Source organism: Sorex fumeus, unplaced genomic scaffold (genome assembly GCF_029834395.1).
Source record: "Sorex fumeus unplaced genomic scaffold, SorFum_2.1 ptg000122l, whole genome shotgun sequence".
Classification (NCBI taxonomy): domain Eukaryota; kingdom Metazoa; phylum Chordata; class Mammalia; order Eulipotyphla; family Soricidae; genus Sorex; species Sorex fumeus.
This window is the reverse complement of record NW_026606179.1, coordinates 6,503,147-6,524,172: the sequence shown is the minus strand read 5'-3', so window position 1 is coordinate 6,524,172 and position 21,026 is coordinate 6,503,147. Positions and strand designations below refer to the sequence as shown.

The 21,026-nt window shown below is 42.3% G+C and overlaps 1 protein-coding gene across 2 annotated transcripts in view; it reads right to left on the bottom strand.

The window, feature by feature from the left end:
• The window catches only part of PIGL (phosphatidylinositol glycan anchor biosynthesis class L), a 61,360-nt gene that overhangs the window by 31,254 nt on the left and 9,080 nt on the right, over nucleotides 1-21,026 (bottom strand). The window contains exon 2 of one of the 2 annotated variants that reach the window (XM_056136598.1): nucleotides 18,772-18,871. The exons of the other annotated variant lie outside the window; for it this stretch is intronic. Within the exon in view, the coding sequence (XP_055992573.1) occupies nucleotides 18,772-18,871 (100 nt within the window). The remainder of the gene's footprint in view (nucleotides 1-18,771; nucleotides 18,872-21,026) is intronic. 2 annotated transcript variants of the gene reach the window in all.

Below are 21,026 nucleotides of genomic sequence, written 5' to 3'. Positions count from 1 at the left end.
TTCTGGGTGTAGACCTGCTCTGGGGACTGGGTATTTGAACATCTTGTCCAGGAGGAGCAAGAGACATGATCTCCGCAAGGTGCAAACTCTCAGGCACTTTAGGGAGAAGCTTGAGTCCCTAAGAATGAGTAATGGCAGAAAGGCTGCAGGTGAGGAAACCAGGTATGCTGTGTGACAGCCTGTCTCACGCCGGGGCTCTTGGAGTGGAATCACAGGCCCACTTGCCCACTGGCCCATACACATGAGATGTTAAGTGTGGGGCTAAGAGTGAAGAAAACAAATGCAAACAAGTCTAGGTCCCTTCCCTTGGAAGAAGAAGGCCTTGGAGTGGGTGAGGTTTGATTTAGGGGAGGATGAGAGGAATTAGCTGGGGAAGGAAGTCCTAGCTGTAGCAGCAATTGGCTTCTCCATGGCCCCACCATCATTCAGCAGCTGCTAGTGTACATGCTGCCCTTGATTAATCTGGAAGCTATCAGACTAAGACAAATTTTGTGAATTTTTAGATATAATAATTAGAAGCCGCACAAACTCTTCTCTGGGGTGTATTAAGCAAACACATGGGGTTTTCTCGAGGGGAGGGGCTAGTCTGGGTCACACCTGGTGGTGCTTTGCGCTTGGTCCTGGTTATGCACTCAGGGATCCATTCTGGCCAGGCTCAGGGGACCATCTATGGTGCTGGGGATTGGATCTAGGTTGGTCACGTGCCTTACCTGCTGTACTATCTCTCCACCACCAAACACTGTTATTAATACTGCTAGTAAATGCCCCAAACTTCATCCTGCCTAGATCTTAGTTTCATAAACAAATCTGATCCCTCAGCATATAAAGGTTCATAGAAATATTTGTTTTCTTAGTGGCTGAACTGCTTTAAACTCTAACCTTTGCTACACTTTCCAATGACTTACCCTGACTCTTTAGACCCGTGTAAGCAGAGTCAAGGAATTTTCAGGAAAAATCCTCTTTGGCTTTGTTGATTTCTAATACTGGGACTGCAACTAAAAAAAGCTGCCCCTACTCTCCTTTCCCCACATTCGGGAAGCCCACCGACCCAGGTTTTCCTTCTCCAGATCCAGCCCTGCAGGCAGAGGCCAGAGTTGCTGCTGCTTAAACTTCACCAGGGTTGGGTAAGAGCTTATCTCTCGGAAAACCAAGTCCCACTTTTGCACACTGCACTATGAACTTTAACACAGACAGAGACAGCTCACACACCCTTATTTGGTCTTGTGGTTTTTAAGCTAAGAGGAAGGTTCAGCCTGTCCCTCCCCCACCCACCTCCAGCACATTTCTAAACTGGATTACTTCCTTTGTCGTCCAAAACGAGCAAAGGTCATTTGAGTTCAAAGCTTACACTAAGGCCAGCAGGGAGCAGGAAAGGTTTCCTGGGGCAAGTGCTGTCACTCCCAGGGGGCCGCAGGCTGCAAATACTGCCGCCCAATGGACCACTTTGGGAGTCTTCCCAACCTTGAGTCTAAAGTTTTACACTTTTAAGTTAGAAAACATGTATTTCATATCATTACAACAGCTAAGATATGTAAATCTTACAAAGTTTTAGGAGAAAGCTTTTTCCCTGACTTGCCCAATTTAATGTGGCTACTGAAACAGAACAGAATCTGTCAACGAACTTGCTTTGAAGAGAGGTCACGGAAAGTCATGGAGATAACTCAAAGGCTAGCCATGTCTTTTGCATGTTGGGGCCTGGGTTCAATCCTAGGATCTGTGTGGTTCCCTGAGGCCATGAGCACCACTGGGTGTGGATTCAACACCAAACAACAACAAAACCCAAGTGGTCATGGTGTTCTATTTGCCCTATGGGGCCCCAACAAGTGGTTCAGAGGCAGATGGTTCTATCTTAACACCTCCAATCAGGAGCCAGAATTCTAAACAAGGGAAAACAGCCCAAGCCAAGTTGTGCAGGGAAGATGTACAGCTGTACTTTCACCTAAGTTACCTCTCAGCTTCGGGAGGACTGGTATACAGCAACAAGTTATAGAGCAGTTTCTACAGGGAGAGGACAGATCAGGTATGCTTTAGGAAATTAGCTTGCAAACAGTCTAAAAGAGAAATTGGGGAGGTTGAGGATGGTTAGGCAACTAACCAGGTGGTGGTCATGAAATGAAAGAGGGCAAAGGACTGAAAGCTATAACACTGAAGACTGCCACATTTAGCAGCTAATTAGACGGTATAGCAAGGAATAAATGAACATTAAAGATAACTTTCAATAAAATGTGCGTGGGGAAACTCCAGTTTTAAAAACATCCCTTTAAAGTCAAATGCTTTCACTTTAGGTAGCTATCACTTGGTATAACAATCTGATAGACAAGAATGGACATTGAAGCTGGTGGTATTCAAGTCACAGCAGGCATCTAAATGGTTCCACCCCAGCCCCCCAAGATCATCAAAATTAAAACAGCCTATTAGAGATTCTCATAAAGGAGCTATGGTCATAGGGACTGGAGCACAGCAGATAGAGTATTTGCTTTGCATGTGGTCAACATAGATTTGATCCCCAGTACCATATATGGTCTACTGAGCCCTCCAGGAATGACCCCTAAGCGCAGAGCCAGGAGTAAGCTCTGATCATTGAGGGGTGTGGCCCTCCAAAACCAAAACAAAACAAATCAAAAATAAATTATGGTCAAGGAGAGAATTATCTGGGCACTGGCTCAAGAGAGTCTTAAACTCTATTTTGAAAAACTCTTGAAAAGAAATAGGGAGAGGCCCAGAGAGATAACACAGTGGGTGAGGCGCTTGCCCTGTGACTGGCCTGGGTTTGTACCTGGCACCTGGTATGGTCCTGCAAGTCCTACCAGGAGTGATCCCTGAGCAGAGTCAGAATTAAGTCTGGAGCACTTCCAGGTAGCCCCAAAACAAAAACCAAAACAAAAAAAAAAGAAAGGAGGATGGGTAGGGAAGACACTAGTAAAATGGAAGCTGGGGGAGAGATTAAGAAAGAAAGCAGGGTGGGGGTTGGACAGAGTGTGCTCAATAGGCCCGTTCATATTGGAGGCCATATCCCCCTGAGCATCCCCAGAGTGTCCCTGATCACAGACCTGGAGTAGCCCTCAAGCACCACCAGGTGTGAGCCAACCCCTACGCTCCCACTCGAAGCAAAGGAATCAAAAGAAGGAGTACACAGAGCAGGGCAGTTACCCGGTCCAACGTTGCCAAGAGATTGAAGATGAGTCTCCAAAATAAATCTATTAGATTTTCACTCCTTGGGAGATCATTAGTAACTCCTGGGACTACTATGTTGGTGAAGTGGGGTAGAGGGAAGCTAAGGAAGACTGGGGTTAGTGGCAGGTGAGAAAGCAGTAGCAGTAAGTAATTTCAAGAAGTTATATAGAGAGAGGAAATGAGAAAGAAAATGGAAGCCCAAATGAAAAGTTTTATTTTGAATAGTCCTGAGGATGTTTGGAGGATGAAGCAAGAAGTCAGTAGACAGGATCAAAGGACATATGGGTAAAATACAGGGTAATCTGTGGCTACACAAGAGGGATAACGTATCAAGCAAAAAGCAAATAGCTAGTTATTGAGTTGATTCTCCCCCCTCCCTTGCTTTTTGAGCCACACCTGGCTGTGCTCAGGGGTTACTTCTGGCTCTGCATTCAGGAATTACTCCTGGTGATTCATGGGAGACCATATGGGATACCAGTGGTTGAACCTGTGTCGGCCATGTGCAAGGCCAAGTGCCTGACAAGAATAGTTAGGCCAGAATGGAGCTCAAATGTGCTGCTAAAATGATTGGTATAAGTATATACCAATATATGGTATACTGACTAGATAGTTGGTATAAGGCACAACAGAGGGTCTTAAGGTCTTTGTAGATTCACCCTATGTTTCAGAAGGGCATGTTCTGGTACAGACTCAATGAGGGAAAACCACAAAAGTGCAGATAGGAGACTAGAAGGGCCTGAATTGAGATGATGGGAATAAAAAGATGGAGATAAATCTGATACATGATGCATTTTGACTAGAGGGCTGAAAGACACAGGGAAGAAGGTTAAGAGGGCCCGAGTCACTGTCACTTTGGACAGGATGGTGGTGTGGGCAGCATGGATGTGAAAACTAGGACTATCTAGAAGGCTAAAGGGAGAAGTCTGAGGAAGATATACAAAGAAAGAGCTCAAGGAGAGCAGCCAGCCAATAAGACTCAGAAAGAACACTTGGAGATTGCCTGTCTGACTTGCTCGGAGAGTACATAAATATTTACTAAGCACCATCAGCACACTAGGCTAGGTGCTGGTAACTGAGCATGGTAAGAGCAGGGCTGTTTATAAAAACAGCTTTCATGAGCAATGTCCTGGTAGCCATCCAAGTTCATGATGAGGCGCATGCAGGATGTTTATCCCCTCTCTGAAGAATTCCAGCAGCTATGAGGAGGGTAGCACAGAGTTCATACTAAGTTTAACGGCTAGCCAAGAGCAACTGAATTGTTTAGGATCCCTGAAGTAAGTGCCAAGAATGACCCTAAAGCTGCAACTGACCTGCAGGGAGTACTGAGGCAATTTTGACAGACCAAGAGCTATATTTGAGCCCTGATTTCAGTTCATTCAATGGATTCTGGTGGATCCGAAGCAGATACCTACTCCAACCCAACAGTACTAACTATAACCACTAACTATTAAAAAGACAAAAAAAAGTAGTTTGAGGAAGAATACTTTTCTCTAGATGGTATGGCTGATTCATTAGTCAGAGAATCTAAGGTCCTTAGAGGGGGGTTAGTGACCATCTAAGTAGCTTTATGAAGAGTTAGTCTTTGAGGAGTTGGGAGATAGTACAGAAGTTAAGGTTCTTGTTTTGCATGCTGCTGACCCAGATCCACTCCCTGGCACCACATAAAGTTTCTGAGCATCATCAGGAGTGATCCCCAAGCACAGAGTCAATAGTAAGCCCTGAGCACATCTGGGCATGGCCACAAACAAACAAAAATAGTAAGATTTTTTTAAAAATTGGGCTTCCTTTGGGTCTGATCTCAGGGATTATTCCTGACAGGCTGTGAGGGTGCTGCCTCTATGTGGTCCTGGGATTGGATCCAGGTTGGCTACCTCCATGGCTAGCACCCTACCCACTGCACTATTGCTCCAGCCCCTCTTTGACAGTTTTGAAACCAACATTAATTTGGTATTTTGGAGAGGTAAAATAATTGCTTTGGGGCTGGATCAATAGTACAGTGAGTAGGGCACTTACTTTGCATGTGGCCCATCCGATTTAATTCCCAGCACATCATTTGGTTCCCCAAACCCCACTGGAAGTGAACCCTGATGCAGAGCCAGGAATAAGTCCCAAGCACTGTTGGGTGTGGTCCACAAAACAAAACAAACAAGAGATGTTTTTAAGGTGTCTATGTGTAGGATGTAGGCTACATAGAAGCAAATACTTTGTATTAACCAACCAAAGCAAAATCAGATCAATGGTCATCTCAAATTCAGCATGTCATTATTTATTAATAATCCTTGGCATCCTGTCTCTGGATCATAAAAATAGTTTATGTTCTTTCAGAATACCTTAAAAGTTTTAGACTTTTCTTAAGCAAGTTAGAAAGTTCCTAGATTTACTGTCTAAACCATGTATCAAGATAAGCTTGTAAAAATGAATAAAGGGGCCAGGGTAGTAGTATAGCAGGCAGGATGTTTGCCTTCTATGAGGCCAACCTAGGTTCAACCCTCCACACCCCAAATGGTCCCCCGCCACCACCAGAAGTGATCCCTGAATGCAGAACCAAGAGTAGGCTCTGAGTGCTGCTGGAAATGGACAAAAAACAAAATCAAGGAAAAAAAATTAGAAATTCTAATGTGTATTCACAATATAATGAATGAAATAAATAAGGTATAAGAATAGTGAGTATAGTCTGGCCTCAAGGTAAAAAGCATTTCTTAGGAAAAAGCCCAAGATTTTACTTTCTTCATGCATTTAGTAGAAAAGTGAAATAATTTGAAATATGGGTTAAAAATAGCACCACTTTTGGCCACAGCAATAGTAGGAGGGGAAGGCATTTGCCTGGTATGTAACAAACCTAGGTTTGATCCCCAGTACCCCATATGGTCTCCTGATCCCCAACAGGAGTGATCCCTGAGGCAGAGTCTGGAGTAAGCCCTGAGCAGTGCTGGATGTGATCCCAAAACAAAACAAATAAGAGCACCAGCAGGCAGATGTGGCTCAAATGGCAGGCCCAGGGTTTGATCCCAACAAGGCATAGTCCCTACCCTCAGTCCCAGCCTCCACAATAGCACTGTAGCACTGTCCTCCTGTTGTTCATTGATTTGCTCGAGCGGGCACCAGTAACGTCTCCATTGTGAAACTTGTTATTACTGTCTTTGGCATATCCAATATGTCACGGGTAGCTTGCCAGGCCCTGCCCTGAGGGCAGGATACTCTCAGTAGCTTGCTGGGCTCTCTGAGAGGGATGGAGGAATCGAACCCAGGTTGGCCGTGTGCAAGGCAAATGCCCTACCTGCTGTGCTATCGCTCCAGCCCAGCCCCCACAATAAATTTAAAAAAAAAATAAAGATCTCTGTTATATGTGGGGTACAAAGAAATATAGCAAAGGAACAACAAATGGCCAGATTCTTTGGCACTGGAGATTTTATCTACAGAACTGAGCTCACATGGGGGGTAGGGGGTGATGAGGAGCCTTCTTGGGGCACTGGTGGAGAGAAGAGGTCACTCTGTTATGGTTTGGTGTTGGAATGATGTATGCATAAAAAGAATAATGAACAGTACTGAAAATCCTTGTACCTCAATACAAATAGTAAAAATAAAAGTATAGAAAAGCAGAGAAAGATACACTTAGAAATATATATATATATATTATTTATTTATTTACTTTTTGCCTCTTTTTTGGGTCACACCCAGCCATGCTCAGGGGTCACTCCTGGCTCTGCACTCAGAAATTACTCCTGGCGGTGCTTGGGGGACCATATGGAATGCTGGGGATCAAACCCGGGTCGGCCATGTGCTCCAACCCCAGAAATATATATTTTAAAATTTCTATCGCTCCGGCCCCAGAAATATATATTTTTAAAAAATCTAATAAAATGGGGCTGTGCTAATAAAATAGCACAGTGGGTAGGGCGTTTGCCTTGCATGCGACTGACCCGGGTTCGATTCCCAGCATCCCATATGGTTCCCTGAGAACCGCCAGGAGTGATTCCTGAGTGCAGAGCCAGGAATAACCCTTGTGCATTGCCGGGTGTGACCCAAAGAGAAAAAAAATCTAATAAAACTATAAAATAATGTATGTTCATTAGCAAAACAATGGAAAACATAGGAAAATTTACTTTCCTGCTTATACTTTGTATACTGGTATCCTGTATATACTTTGTATACTTTCCAGTGTATACAATGTATACAAATATATACAATGTATACAAATGTCTAAAAATACATTTTATACAAATGTACAAGTTATACAAATGTAAAAATGTATAAAAATTTATACAATGTATGCAAAGGATACATTGTTTAAAAAATTCAATATTGGCCCTGGAGAGTTAGAATAGCTGTAGGATCCTTGTCTTGTGTGGGACCCATCCAGGTTTGATTCCCAGCACGCCAAGCAAGGGCAAGAGTGATGCCTGAGTGGAGTGAGGAATAAGCCCTGAACACTGCCAGGTGTGGCCCCCAAACCAAAACCAAACCAAAATCAAAACCAAAACTAAGTATTATAGGATTTGAGTTAGGAAATAGCTTAACAATAGACCACTTACCTTGCATATCTTGGGTTTGATCGCTGACATGCATGCGTGGGTATGTGCGTATACGTATACACATACACACACACACACAAACAAAAAACCCTGCAACTCAATATTATATTATAAACATCCTCTTGGGTTATTAAATATGAATAGTGAATTCTGAATTGTGTTTTAATGGTTTAGACCATGGTTATATAACTAACCATTAACTGCCTACATTAATGTTGCTACCCATTTTTGGTGTTATTTTAAACAGTGCTTTATCACAATACACAGTTACACTGAATTCAATTTGGGGGGAATACGAGGGCCATACTTAGGGTGCTAGGGGTCCTGGCTTAGTGCTTTGGCCTGGGACATATGTGGCGCTGGGTTTGAATAGACTTACAAGTATGTAAGATAAGCGCCTTAGCTCCCTACTATCTCTCTGGCCCCTGAGTTCAATTTTCTGTGGCATTTTCAGCCTTTTCCAAAGAATTGTCTGAGGCACAAATGTATGCTTTCTTAGTGCTACCTTTCCCTGGCCCCACATTTGTTTGCACCAATTGCTTCAGTCCTGTTACTGGAGGCCCATCCTCCCTTCAGTTCCCAGAATAAACTGCCTTTGAAGTATTATTAGTGTAGCTTTCGGTTCTCACATAATAGCTCCATATCAGCTAGATCCTCTTTAGTCTCCTTCCCTGTTCTCTTTTCTAGGAAACATTCTTGTCCTTTGTGCCTTTTGGGAGGATGGGAGTTTGCCTTGCTCTTGCCAACTGGGACTGGAAATATGCCCTTGAGCCTCAGCCCAGCTGCTTCTTTGTGAATATGGAGAAAAGAACCATGAGAGGCTTTATTTCCACAGCTCACAGTGAGAGGTCACTGGGTCAGATCGACATTGGCAGACAGTAAATGGCCTAAAAGAAAGGGAGGGGGGTAGTGGTGGCTCTTATTATGTCTTAATAAGAATGGGGTTTAATTACCCAAACAGTTTCAGACTTTGCCTTGTGGCTTCTCTTTCACTGAATGATTTGCATAGATTTACTGGAAAATACAAAGACTTCCAGGGCTCTATCATGCCAGGTTCATTTATGTCTCCTTAAAACTATTAAAACCAGTATCGACTTACTGGCTTCTATTTTCTTGTTTAGCTGAAAATTAGTCTGTCAAAGTATCTGACATTTATATATGTATGTATGCGTTGTGCTGGTGATAGAATCCAAGGTCTTGTACACAAACTTGCACTCTTACAACTGAGTCACATCCTGTGCCCCTTAATCTTTGAAATTTTAACACCAACTGTGAAATGAGAGTTTAATTGTGCTGAAACCTTGTGTAAGTGGAGTCAAATCTATAGAGTGGCAAAATAAAGAGATATAGACAAATTCTTTCAAGCCAAAGCACTCATTTAGAACTTTGCAGGAGGTTTAAAATAATGATGAATTCAAGGACTCTCTTGTTTAATTAAAGAACAAAAAATGGGCAGTCGGAGAGATAATACAGTGATTAGGGAGCTTGCCTTGCATATGGCCGATCTGCATTCAATCCTTGACACTCCATATGGTCCCTTGAACATACCCCAGAGTGATCCCTAAGCACAGAACCAGGAGTAAGCCCTAAGCACCAGTGTTTGAGCACCAAAACAAAACAAGAAAAAAACCCAAAAAAGTAAAAAACGATTTCACTTGGTCTCAAATTGGTTTGTTGGTCACCATATCTAGGAACAGGAAAGAACAAACAAGAAAAGAGGCTTCGGGATGCATGGGTCACTCAAGTTCTTCAAGACAATGCATTTACATACTGGCCATAGGGAGACAACTTCTGGAGAAGTGAAAGTTTTCATCGATTCAACAAACAAATGTGTTAATTGGTCCAACAAACTAATGTATCTAGGATTATGATAAAGGTTAGAAATATAAAAATAAAAACACAGAGAGGCTTCGAGCAAAAAACTTACTGAATGCTGGGATAGAGTAATGAGGTCATTAGAATATGAGGGAAGTGACAGAGACCTGGGAAAGCAGGGCTGGTGTCACAGAGTCTAAAGGCAATCTTTGAGCTGAGGTTTGAAGGGACAAGGTATGAGGTGTTAGTAAGTGAAGAAGCTTGCTAGAGGAGAGACTTGCACATGCAAAGGTGTGGATACATAAGAAAGCAATGAGACCCAGCTTACATACGAGACTAGGAAGGTAGAGGATGAAGTGGAGAACTGAAGAGTCCTACTCAGTTCTGGCATAGGAACAGATAATGATATAAGAACAGGTGCTGGAAAATGAAGCCGAGCAGAGACACAGGTCAGGTTAACTAATAGCTTAGTGGCCTAATAAATAAATAAATAAATAAATAAATAAACATTTTTACTGACGTACAGGGATTTATAATATTGTTTATTATACTTTTCATGGATCTGTCATTCCAGCACCACACCTGCTACCAGAGAGCCCGTCTCCCTCCACCAGTGGATGGAGGGAGATGGATCCCCAAGAGCACCCATGTAATCTCAGTTCCATAGACAAAATCTTCAGTTCTGATGACTTTGAACAATTTTTGTTACCTTACTGTATTTCTTTATGATCTTATATTTGGAGTAGAGATCTCTTATTTTATTTTTTATTTTTATTATGGAGGTAGTGACACCTACACACATAGATGAGTAGAGCTAATCTCCTGGAATTCTACAAATTGATAAATAGAAAGCATACGTAAATATAAATGTCTGACCACAAATAGCCTAATAGCTTTGAGACCTTGCATATTTTGCCAAACAAGAAGTTACTGAACCTCTAACACACTTTAATAGAAATGGATTATAGTAGGGAGGCGGCTCTGCTTTGTATATTCTATTATAATCAAGTCTCTCTCAAACCCTCACTGTTTCTTGTCAGAATCCTTGAGGGAAAAGCCTTCTACCCTAGCTCGCTGGCAGGTCACCTGCCGTGAGTGACTTGAGAGTCCTGTATTTAACCACTGGTACCAGAAAACAACACGAACCCTGTAACAACACCACAGTATTTGTAAATATGCATTCTCTCTTTTTCAAGTAATTCCATTCCATGTTCTGAATTTAACAACGACAAACAGAATTATTTCTAATTTAGCATTTACTGCGTAGACAAAGATGGATGAATGTTTTATTAGGTATGAGGGGGAGTAATTTTTGTTTTGGTTTTGTCTTGGGACACACTTGGCAGTACTCTAGTTCAACTTCTGGAGAGGAGCTTGCGGATCATTCCCAGCATGGTCTGGGGATTGGTCTTGGACCTCCTGCATTTGTCTAGCTTTCTGAACTATCTTCCTGGCACTGTGGGTAATCTTTAAATATACGTGCATATATATGTATATATATTTAATTAATGTTCCCTTAAAAACAACAAACTGTATAGAATTCTGTTGAATTAAAATTTAAAAAGTATCCCTACCCCTTACCTTAACTAGATAGCTGCTAATGTTAAAAAAAAATCTACTACTGTGTATACTTTTTAGTTCGTTTTTGTTTGAGGGCCACATTGCCCAGGGCTTACTCCTGGCAGTGCAGTGCGGGGGATCAAAACTGCATCCAGAGCAAGGCAAGCACCCACCCACTGTACTACCTCTTGGCCCCTAGTGTGTAGACTTTTAGAAATTATCTAGGAGTTGGAGAGATAACGCAGTAGGTAAGATACTTGCCAACCGGGTTCCAACCCAGGCATTGCATATAGTGCGCCAAGCACTCCCAGGAGTAGTTTCTGAGCACAGAGCCAGGAGTAACCTCTGAGCATTGCTGGATGTGGCCCACCCCATATACCCCATATACATTATATATGTATAAATATATACATATACATATATAAAACACATACATGTAATATAAATGAAATAATTCTGTGGACTCTTTCTAATTAAGAATCACAAAAGCAATGAATGAATGCCAATTTTCCATTATTTCCATTACATTTTCCATTCCTATTCCCTGAGGGAGTCTCTGATCTGCCCTCTAGACCTGCACTTGGCATATGTACAGCCAAACAGTTTTCCACAACACAGAAGTCATGATATGCTTATACTTATTTGCAGTTGCTGCGCCTTCATGCTGTCCTTCTCTTTCTTCAATAGTTAGCTCAATGCTTAGCCCATCCCAGACATTTAATAGGTATTTGTCAACTGTGCAACATGCATTTTAATATCATATGACTCATAAAGTTGGCAGAACCCTGAGATATTAAGGAAGTGGATACAATTACTCAAAGTACCTGTTTAGTTGTCTTAATGACTGAAATTATGCCTTCTTTCTTGGGAACTAAATTTTTCTCTCTCTTTAAAGAATCAGATAAGGGGTTTCCTTGCATGAACTCTGCTGACTAAATGTCTCCCTGAAATGAGGCAATGGCATTCAGAACAATGGGAAGAAAGAATTGGCACACACAATGTCAAGTAAATGTTCTCTGTAATACACATTAGTCTTTCAAGGAGTGATGAGAGTGACCTACTTTCCTGCTGAAAGTCAGGAATCAGTTCTGTCTTCTTTTCTGGTTTTGATTACTAGTGCTGCCATTTATTAAGTGTGTGATTTCAGAGGATTCTTAAGCCCTCTGAGTTTCTGTTTCTTCATGTGAAACAAAATAAAGATAATAAAACCTCTCTTGTGCCCCTAGTTTTAAAAATTACATGAGGTGACCTTTGTGAAAGTGCGTGTCAGGAAGAGGAGGCGGATGTGGCAGTGCACACTGATGGACTGACTCTGCTCAGAGCTGGTCTTCTGCTTCCCACCAGCTCAGGACCTTGGGCAAAACACTTCGCCCTGGGGCTGGAGTGATGATACAACAGGTAGAGTGCCTTGAATGCTGCCACCCTAGGTTCGATCCCTGGCATCCCATATGGTCCCCCAAGTACCACCAGGAGTAATTCCTGAGTGCAGAGCCAGGAGTAACCCCTGAGCCTCACCAGGTGTGACCCCAAAAGCCAAAAAAAAAAAAAAGGAAAAGAAAGGCTTCACCTTTCACTAAGTCAGCTTCTTATCTATAACATGGGAAAAGTAATCAAATTCTTTAAAGGATTAAGTAAGATCATATTTGGGGGCTGGAGCAATACCACAGTGGGTAGGGCATTTGCCATGCATACAGCCTACCCGGGTTCGATTCCCAGCATCCCATATGGTTCCCCAGCACCGCCAGGAGTGATTACTGAGTGCATGAGCCAGGAGTAATCCCTGTGCATTGCCGGGTATGACCCAAAAGCAAAAACAAAAGAAAACAAAAACAAGAAAGATCATGTTTCTAATATGGTTTTGGGAAGTGAACAATAATGGCTTATAACATATTTACTATTATATTATGCATGGAGGTTCACCATAAAACTTTCCTTTCTCCTGATTCTACTATTTGATTCATCTAAATTGACCTGAATTAAAATCCCAAAGATATGTTTTCTTTGGGTTATAAATGAGAGACTGAAAGACTAGATTGCTTGTTGTTAAGGTGTTTGAATTGTGCCCTCCCACAATTCATGTGCTAAACTGAGTGGCTCACAAGCTTGCCTGGCCAGTGTTAAGGTCCTGTAGCAGTGAGTGAGATCCTGTCTGCTCTGTTGGGGAGGCCTGGCACCTCCACTTTTTGAGGTCCTTAGTGTAACAAGTGGTTTCTGGTGACACTACAGTCCATTGTATGTAAGCCCCTCAACTAAAGAATGCAACCCCCGTTGGGGCTGGAGCAGTATTACAGTGGGATATTGTGAAAGCAGTATCACAGCTGACCTGGGTTTGATCTCCAGCACTCCATATAATCCCCCAAGCCTGCCAGAATTATCTCTGAATACTGCTCTGTGTGGCCCCCAAATAAAGCAAAACAAAAAGAGTGGAATCCCCCAGCAAGCACCACAGCTAAAAAGAGATGTTCCACAGAAAAGTAGCTCACTCACAGGGATGAAGCACTGGGAATATATCCCGAGGGTTCAAAAAGTACAGTAGAAATGACATCTGCACCTATATGTTCATTGCAGCACTGTTCACAATAGCCAGAATCTGGAAATAATCTGAGTTGGGAGAACAGACTGGTTAAAGAAACTTTGGTACATCTATGCAATGGAATACTATGCAGCTGTTAGGAAAGATGAAGTCATGAAATTTGCTTATAAATGGATGGTCCTGGAGTCATGCTAAGTGAAATGAGTCAGAAAGAGAGGGACAGACATAGAATGAATGCACTCATTTGTGGAATATAAAATAACATTAATATAAGTCTAACACCTAAGGACAGTAGAGACAAGGGCCAGGAGGATTGCTTCACCGTTGGAAGCCTGCTTTATGAGCTGGGGGAGAAGGCAGTTGGAATAGAGAAGGGATCATTAAATCAATGATGGTTGGAGGGATCGCTCAGGATGGGAGATGTGTGCTGAAAGTAGATAAAGGACCAAACATGATGGCCCCTCAATACCTGTGTTGCAAACCATAATGTCTATAAGTAGAGAGAGAGTATGGGGGAAATTGTCTGCCATTCGGGCAGGGGGAGGGGTGTGATGGGGTGCGGGGAGAGACACTGGAGACGTTGGTGATAGAGAATGTACACTGGTGGAGGGATAAGTGTTCGATCGTTGTATGACTGAAACTCAAAAATGAAAGCACTGAAACTCAAAAATGAAAGCTTTGTAACTGTATCTCATGGTGATTCAACTAAAAAAATTAAAAAAAAAACCAAAGAGGTGAAGCATATGAATATACCAGACCAAAGTTTGCTTTTTTGGCATCAGACAGCCCCTCAACCACTGCTGGCTGTAGCGCTTGGGGCTGCTGAACACTGCCTGGATAGCCCTAACAGGCCTGGTACCACCCGCCTGAGCAGCACTGCATCACTGGGCCCAAGACCTAACTATCAGCCAGCACTCAGGGCAGATGCCCTGGTAACCCCTGATTCTCTGAACCTATTGGGGAGTTTCAGCAAAAGGTGGGAGAGTTCTGCAGCCATGAGTGCAAATCTCAGTGAACACATACACAGCAGCAGAGGGGGCTGAGTGTGACCGAGGGAAGCTCCTTGGTAGCATCGCAACCAAGCACGTGAGTGATCCTGAACCATGCGAGGGAGTGGAGGGGCTTTGGAAAGAACTTTCTCTAGTGCTATTGTCCTATAAAAATAGAAGAGCAAACTGTTTTTTGTAGGGGCATCCAAAGAAAGACATGGGTAGCTGGAGGCCATTCCTGGTGCTATTTGGCCAACCAGGGCAAATGACTTAATGCTACCGCCAAATAATGCGATATTGCTCAGGCCAGTCCTAAAAGCCACCAGGACACCCCAACAGTGCTGAGCACTACATAGCACTGGGGATCAAACTAGGGTTCTTGCACATGCAAAGCATAGGCCTTTCCCCCTGAGCTATCTCCTTGGCTCACAAATTTTGCCGTTTCAGTTTTGTTTTAGAGTCACACCTGCCAGTGCTCAGGGCTTACTCTTGGCTCTGCACTCAGGAATCACACCTGGTAGTGGTCTGGAGGGAACCATATGGGGTACCAGGGATCAAACATGGATTGATCATGTGCAAGATAAGTGCTTAACCTGCTATACTATCTCTCTGGCCCCAATTTTGTGTTTTGTTTTTGTTTTTGTTTTTGTTTTTAGGAGTGAATTAATGCCAGGAATTACTCCTCCTGGTGGTGCTCAGGGGATCACCTGATATGCCAGTAAAATTGCTACTTCAGTTTTCTCTGATAATTTTAACTCTTCCCCGTATACTTAAAAGAACTTTCCTTTTTTTTTTTTTGTTTTTGTGTTATTGGGGATCAAATAAAACTTGACAAATGCACAGTGGGTGAAGAGCACTCACTCTACTCTGTTTACAGTATTTTAAGTTGCAATATTACCCCACAATAGAAAAGTAGAAAGTCAAGAAAGAAAAGCAAGTACAAATTAATTGACAATGAATTCCAAAAGCTGCGTTGCTGGTAAGAAACAAAAACGTTGTGATACTCACAAACCATGTAACACTCATTTACTTTCCACCACAGATCAAGCTGTTATATTTTGTCATTTTGGCTTAACCTATAACCTATATATATATATTTTTTTTTTTAACATTGATCTGTTTTTCTTTTTTCCTTTTGTTTTGTTTTTGGGTCACACCTGACAATGCTCAGGGGTTACCCCTGGCTCTATACTCAAGAATTACTCCTGGCAGTGCTTGGGGGATCACATGAGATGCCAGGGATCAAACCCGGGTGCAAAGCAAGTGCCCTATCCTCTAAACTATCTCTCCAGCTCTCTCATTTATTTTTTAGGCTAACAGGCAGGTCAATAACAATACAGTAAACTATATATTTGTGTAAAAATGTTATAGAAAAGGCATGTGGCACAGTACTTAAAATTTTTTCATCATAAAAATTTCAGGCAAAAAAAAAAAAAAGCACCAATGGGGCCAGAGCGATAATACAGCAGGTATGGTGTTTGCATTGTATGTGACCCACCTGGATTTGATTCTTGATATACATAATGGTCTGCTGAGCACCAACTGGACTAATTCCCGAGTGCAGAGTCAGGAGTAACCCCTGAGCACTGCCAGGTGTGGCCTTCCAGAAAAAAGAATAAAAGTGGGCCGGAGTGATAGTACAGCAGATAGGGTGTTCGCCTTGCACACAGCCAACCAGGGTTTGGTCCTCGGCATCCTATATGGTCCCCCAGCACTGTCAGGAGTAATTCCTGAGTGCAGAGCCAGTAGTAGCCCCTGGGCATTGCCCGGTGTGACACCCCCCCCCCCAATAAAAAAAGAAAGAAAAGAAAGGAAATAGCTTCACGGTTAATTGCCTTGAATGCAGTTAACAACAATGGTTCAATCCCTGGCATCACATGTGATCTCCAAACACTATCAAGAGTGACCCATGAGCGCAGTGCCAAAAGAAACTCCTGAACAGGTGTGGTCTCAAAATATAGTGTCCCTGAAATAAATCACTTGGGAAAAAAACTATGAAAGTTAAGTCAAAATGAAAGATATAACAGCTTGATCCATAGTGGAAGGTAAATGAATGCTCATTATATTGTTCTTTTAATTCTGAAAAAAAAAATTTGGGGAGGGCTTGCAACACACCCAACAGTGCTCAGGGGCTACTCCTGGCACTATGCTCAGGATCATTCCTGTGGTGCTTGAGGGACAATCTGTGGTTCTGGGGACTGAACCAAGGTTGGTCACATGCAAGGCATGTACCTTAACCCTTGTACTATCTCTTAAGTTCCTATTGAAATAAAAAGTGCCTTCCCTTACCTCAGAAACAAATAAAGGATCAGCCACTGAAAGTATGTAGGGTATAAAACTCCTTATTCTCAAAATGATAGATATAATAAGAAGAATAGAATTTATGTTATTTTTTTTCTTTTTTTCTTTTTTTGGGTCACACCTGGAGACGCACAGGAGTTACTCCTGGTTCATGCACTCAGGAATCAATCCTGGCGGTGGTCAGGGGACCATATGGATGCTGGGAATCGAACTTGGGTCAGCCATGTGCAAGGCAAACGCCCTACCCGCTGTGCTATTGCTCCAGCCCCACATTTATATTATCTTTTTGGATAAAATTATATTCATTAAGGTAACTAAATAATCCTAATTGATAGGAAAAGTTCTATTTCACAGAAGAATTGCAATACATTTAGAAAGTATTTAAAAACATACCATTTTGTAACTTCTAGATTAATGACTTGGGTAATAAATATGAATAGATTACATGAAAGATTGATGTGGGTCTTTAATATGATGAAAGTTGTCTCTGCCACTTGAACTCAATGACCAATCTTTAGAATCAGCAAGTGATTGTATATCAGAGAATGTGTTTTTTCAAACAATACAATCTGAAGTACATAGTTTAATTTATGCAATATGCTTGCCCTTCAGGAGTTGGTGGTTAATTTTCAATTTTCAAGAAATATGGAGTATGGGCCATAGTGATAGTACAGTGGGTAGGGCATTTGCCTTGCATGCAGTTGACCCAAGTTTGATCCCTGGCATTCCATATGGCCCTGTGTGCACTGCCAAGAGTAATTCTTGAGTATAGAGCCAGGAATAACTCTGAGCATTGCTAGATGTGACCCAAAACAAACAAAAATAAATATGGACGATAAGGCTGGGACGACAGCTCAGTAGACTGGAGGTGCATGCTTTGCATGCATGAGGCCTGGGTTCAAGGCATAATCAACACTGCATTGTCACCTTAGTACTCCTGGGAGTGACCACTGAGCAAAGAGGTAGGAGTAACCCCAAGCACTGCTAGGTGTGGTCTAAAAACCAACACACACACATACACACACACACACAGTACCATGAAAAAGCAGACAGACAATTTAGAATGTGTCCATTTTGCTCTATTCTCTGTGATGACTCCAGTATTTTCAACAACCAAAGACATAATGGAGGGAAGTAAATGAATTACTGGCCCTGCCAGTGAATGAAAAGTATCAGCGAACTATAAAGTGCAGGTCTTGACTAGAACTTAATTTAAACAGACCAGCTGCAACTATCTATTTTTGAGTTAATTTCAGTATGAACTGGGTGTTGGAGGACACCAAGAAATTGCTGTTGTCATTAATTTTGTGAGATGTGTTAATAATCATGATTCTACAGGCATTATGGCCCAGAATAAATGTCCATCTTCTTCAGAGAGAGGAATACCCCTAAATATAAAGGGTTTAAAGAACCTACATGTGCACACATCCGCACAATGGTTAAGTGGGGATAGGATAGGAATGACTTGTTATTTATTAAGTTTAGGTAATAGGCAGATGGGACAATTCTATTCTTTATACTCTTGTATAAATTTGAAATTCTGTATTTTTAAGATTAAAGTAGCTATCTTAAGATACAAAATCTGAAAAAGTGTATTTTTCTCACTTTTTTTGAAAATAAATGTGAAACTATAGCACAGCAGCAGGGTGTTGGCCTTGCAGGCAGCCAACATGGCCGACCCGAGTTCGATTCCTCCGCCCCTCTCGGAGAGCCCGGCAAGCTACCGAGAGTATTCGATATGTCGATTTTAAATACATTTCTCAAATACAATATTCTTATTCACCCACATGAAATTTGGAGGGGGGTAGTCCTTTGAATGCTCATACTTATTGTCAATGAATTTTTACGTTATTAAAAGGGAAATTACCTGTTGTCAATGATCATCACCCTGGAGGGCGGAATCCCCAACACCTCACAGCTCTGCAAAAGTTCTTTCTTACGAATCTTCCCTTGATTGTAGTAATTTCCTGAGAAAAAAACAGACATGGTAGTGGAAATATACTATTCACTTATACTAATCTTGTTCCATATATAATTTAAGTTGCCTGAAAAATTTGCAGTTATGATAAAAAGTTGAAAAAGATACAATATGAGGTTACTCTTAGTAAGAGAGTAGAGTTACCAGCAATGCGAATCTTAATAATCACATTTCAATTTGAGAGGTGTGGACTTATTTAGTCTACCATTGTCTTCTCAGGAAAAAAAATTAGTGTACCTGGTGGTGTTCAAGTCTTACTCCTGGCTCTGTGCTCAAGAAGTGATTATGGTGGTGCTCAGGGGGCCATATAGGAATAGAAGCTGGTTTGGCCAGGTACAATGTACTATTTCCCTGGTAAAAACAGGAAGTGCCTCCATCTGCATCGAAGGCTATTAGCTTCTACTGCAGATGATTAGTCCAGGTCCCTGGACTAAACATTGCCCACTTTGGAAAACACTGATCTACTTTTATCATGTGTCTGCCTGCCTATCTGCATTCCAGTCATATGATGCAGACAGCATGATATACTGTGATGAGCTCTGGTTTAATAGTTAAACTGATGGTCTAGAATGATAGTACAGGGGTTATGGTGATTTCCTTGCATACAGTTGACTCAGGTCGGATTACTGGCACCACAAAAAGTCACTTCTAGCACAGAGCAAGCAATAGTCCCTGAGGACTGCTGGGTGTGCTTCTCCACCCCCAGCTCCCAGGGATGGGGGTGAAAAACTGATTTAGGACTAACTCTTGTATAACCACATAGCACAGTGGGTAGGGCATTTGACTTGCACAGGGCCTACCTGGGTTCGATTCCTCAGTCCCTCTCGGAGAGCCCCGCAATCTACCGAGAGTATCCTGCCCACACGACAGAGCCTGGCAAACTCCCCATGGCGTATTCAATATGCCCAAAACAGTAACAAGTCTCACACTGGAGATGTTACTGGTGCCCACTCCAGCACATAGATGAACAATGGGAGGACAGTGCTACGTGCTTGTATAACCACACAGAACAAGTGGGAATAAAGAAAAATATAGCTCAGAAGTCTTTAAGCTGATAGTGCTGACATATCTGTTACACATGTCTTCATTTTGCTTTTGAGTCACTCCCATTGGTGCTGGGGGATGAGGTGCAGTGGATGGGGTCCTGCTTAGTTCATGTTGTCAGCCCCTACATTTTTCTGGCGCTATACCCAGCAAAGTTCACACTCCAGATGGTTCTTGTCGACCTTATGGGATGCTGGGATTGAACCCAGGTGTTCGTGCAAGGCAAGTGCCCTACACACTTTACTATTTCTTCAGCTCCTATTTTACTTATTTTTCGCAGTGAATGTGCTTCATGGGGTTTATACTTCTTGCCCTTGTGGAATTTTGTTTCTTTTTTTTCTGTTTGTTTTCACACCCAGTGATGCTCAGGGGTTACTCTTGGGGGTGTGCTCAGGAATCACTCATGGTGGTGCTCGGGGGACCATATGGGATGCTGAGAACTGAACAGGGCGATGCATAGGCAAATGCCCTACCTGCTATACTATGGCTCCTATCCACCCTTGTAGAATTTTCTGAGGTTCTCTTTCTGAGTTTGGTTAATTACAGTGACAATACAGGCGATGGATTTGAGGACCACTTGGATCTCAGAGCTCCTGGCCTGGCTGCCACACTGCCTATTTCTTTGGTGACGCGCAGCTGGGCCAGCTCCACTTTCAGGTGGAACAACTCTTCCTTTTTATCAGGAAGGTCTCTGGGTCTTAAACTTGGTCATGTCTGTCTAAAGTGCTGCCACTGAGGCCTCTCAGAGGGAAAAAGGCAGGGAGCAGGGTTGACCTCTCTACACACATATTTACAAGAAGAAACTGCTGGGTTTTCTAGGAAAAATATCTAGCCATCATCCACAAAAAAAAATTTTTTTTCAAGAGTTTTTCTGCCAGCTATTTTATTGATCCTGAGGGATATCAACCATGTTAGAACCCCAAATAATCTGCACCTATCAAATTCCTTACATAGTCTTTATTTCCCATTACATATACCATACTTCCTAAGAAGAGTTCTGATATGTACAAATCCTTTGTCTTCTTCTAAATGGCAGACAGTGAAATTTTGGTACCATTTAAATTAGTACTTATCACAAACAATGATTTAGTTCATTGCTT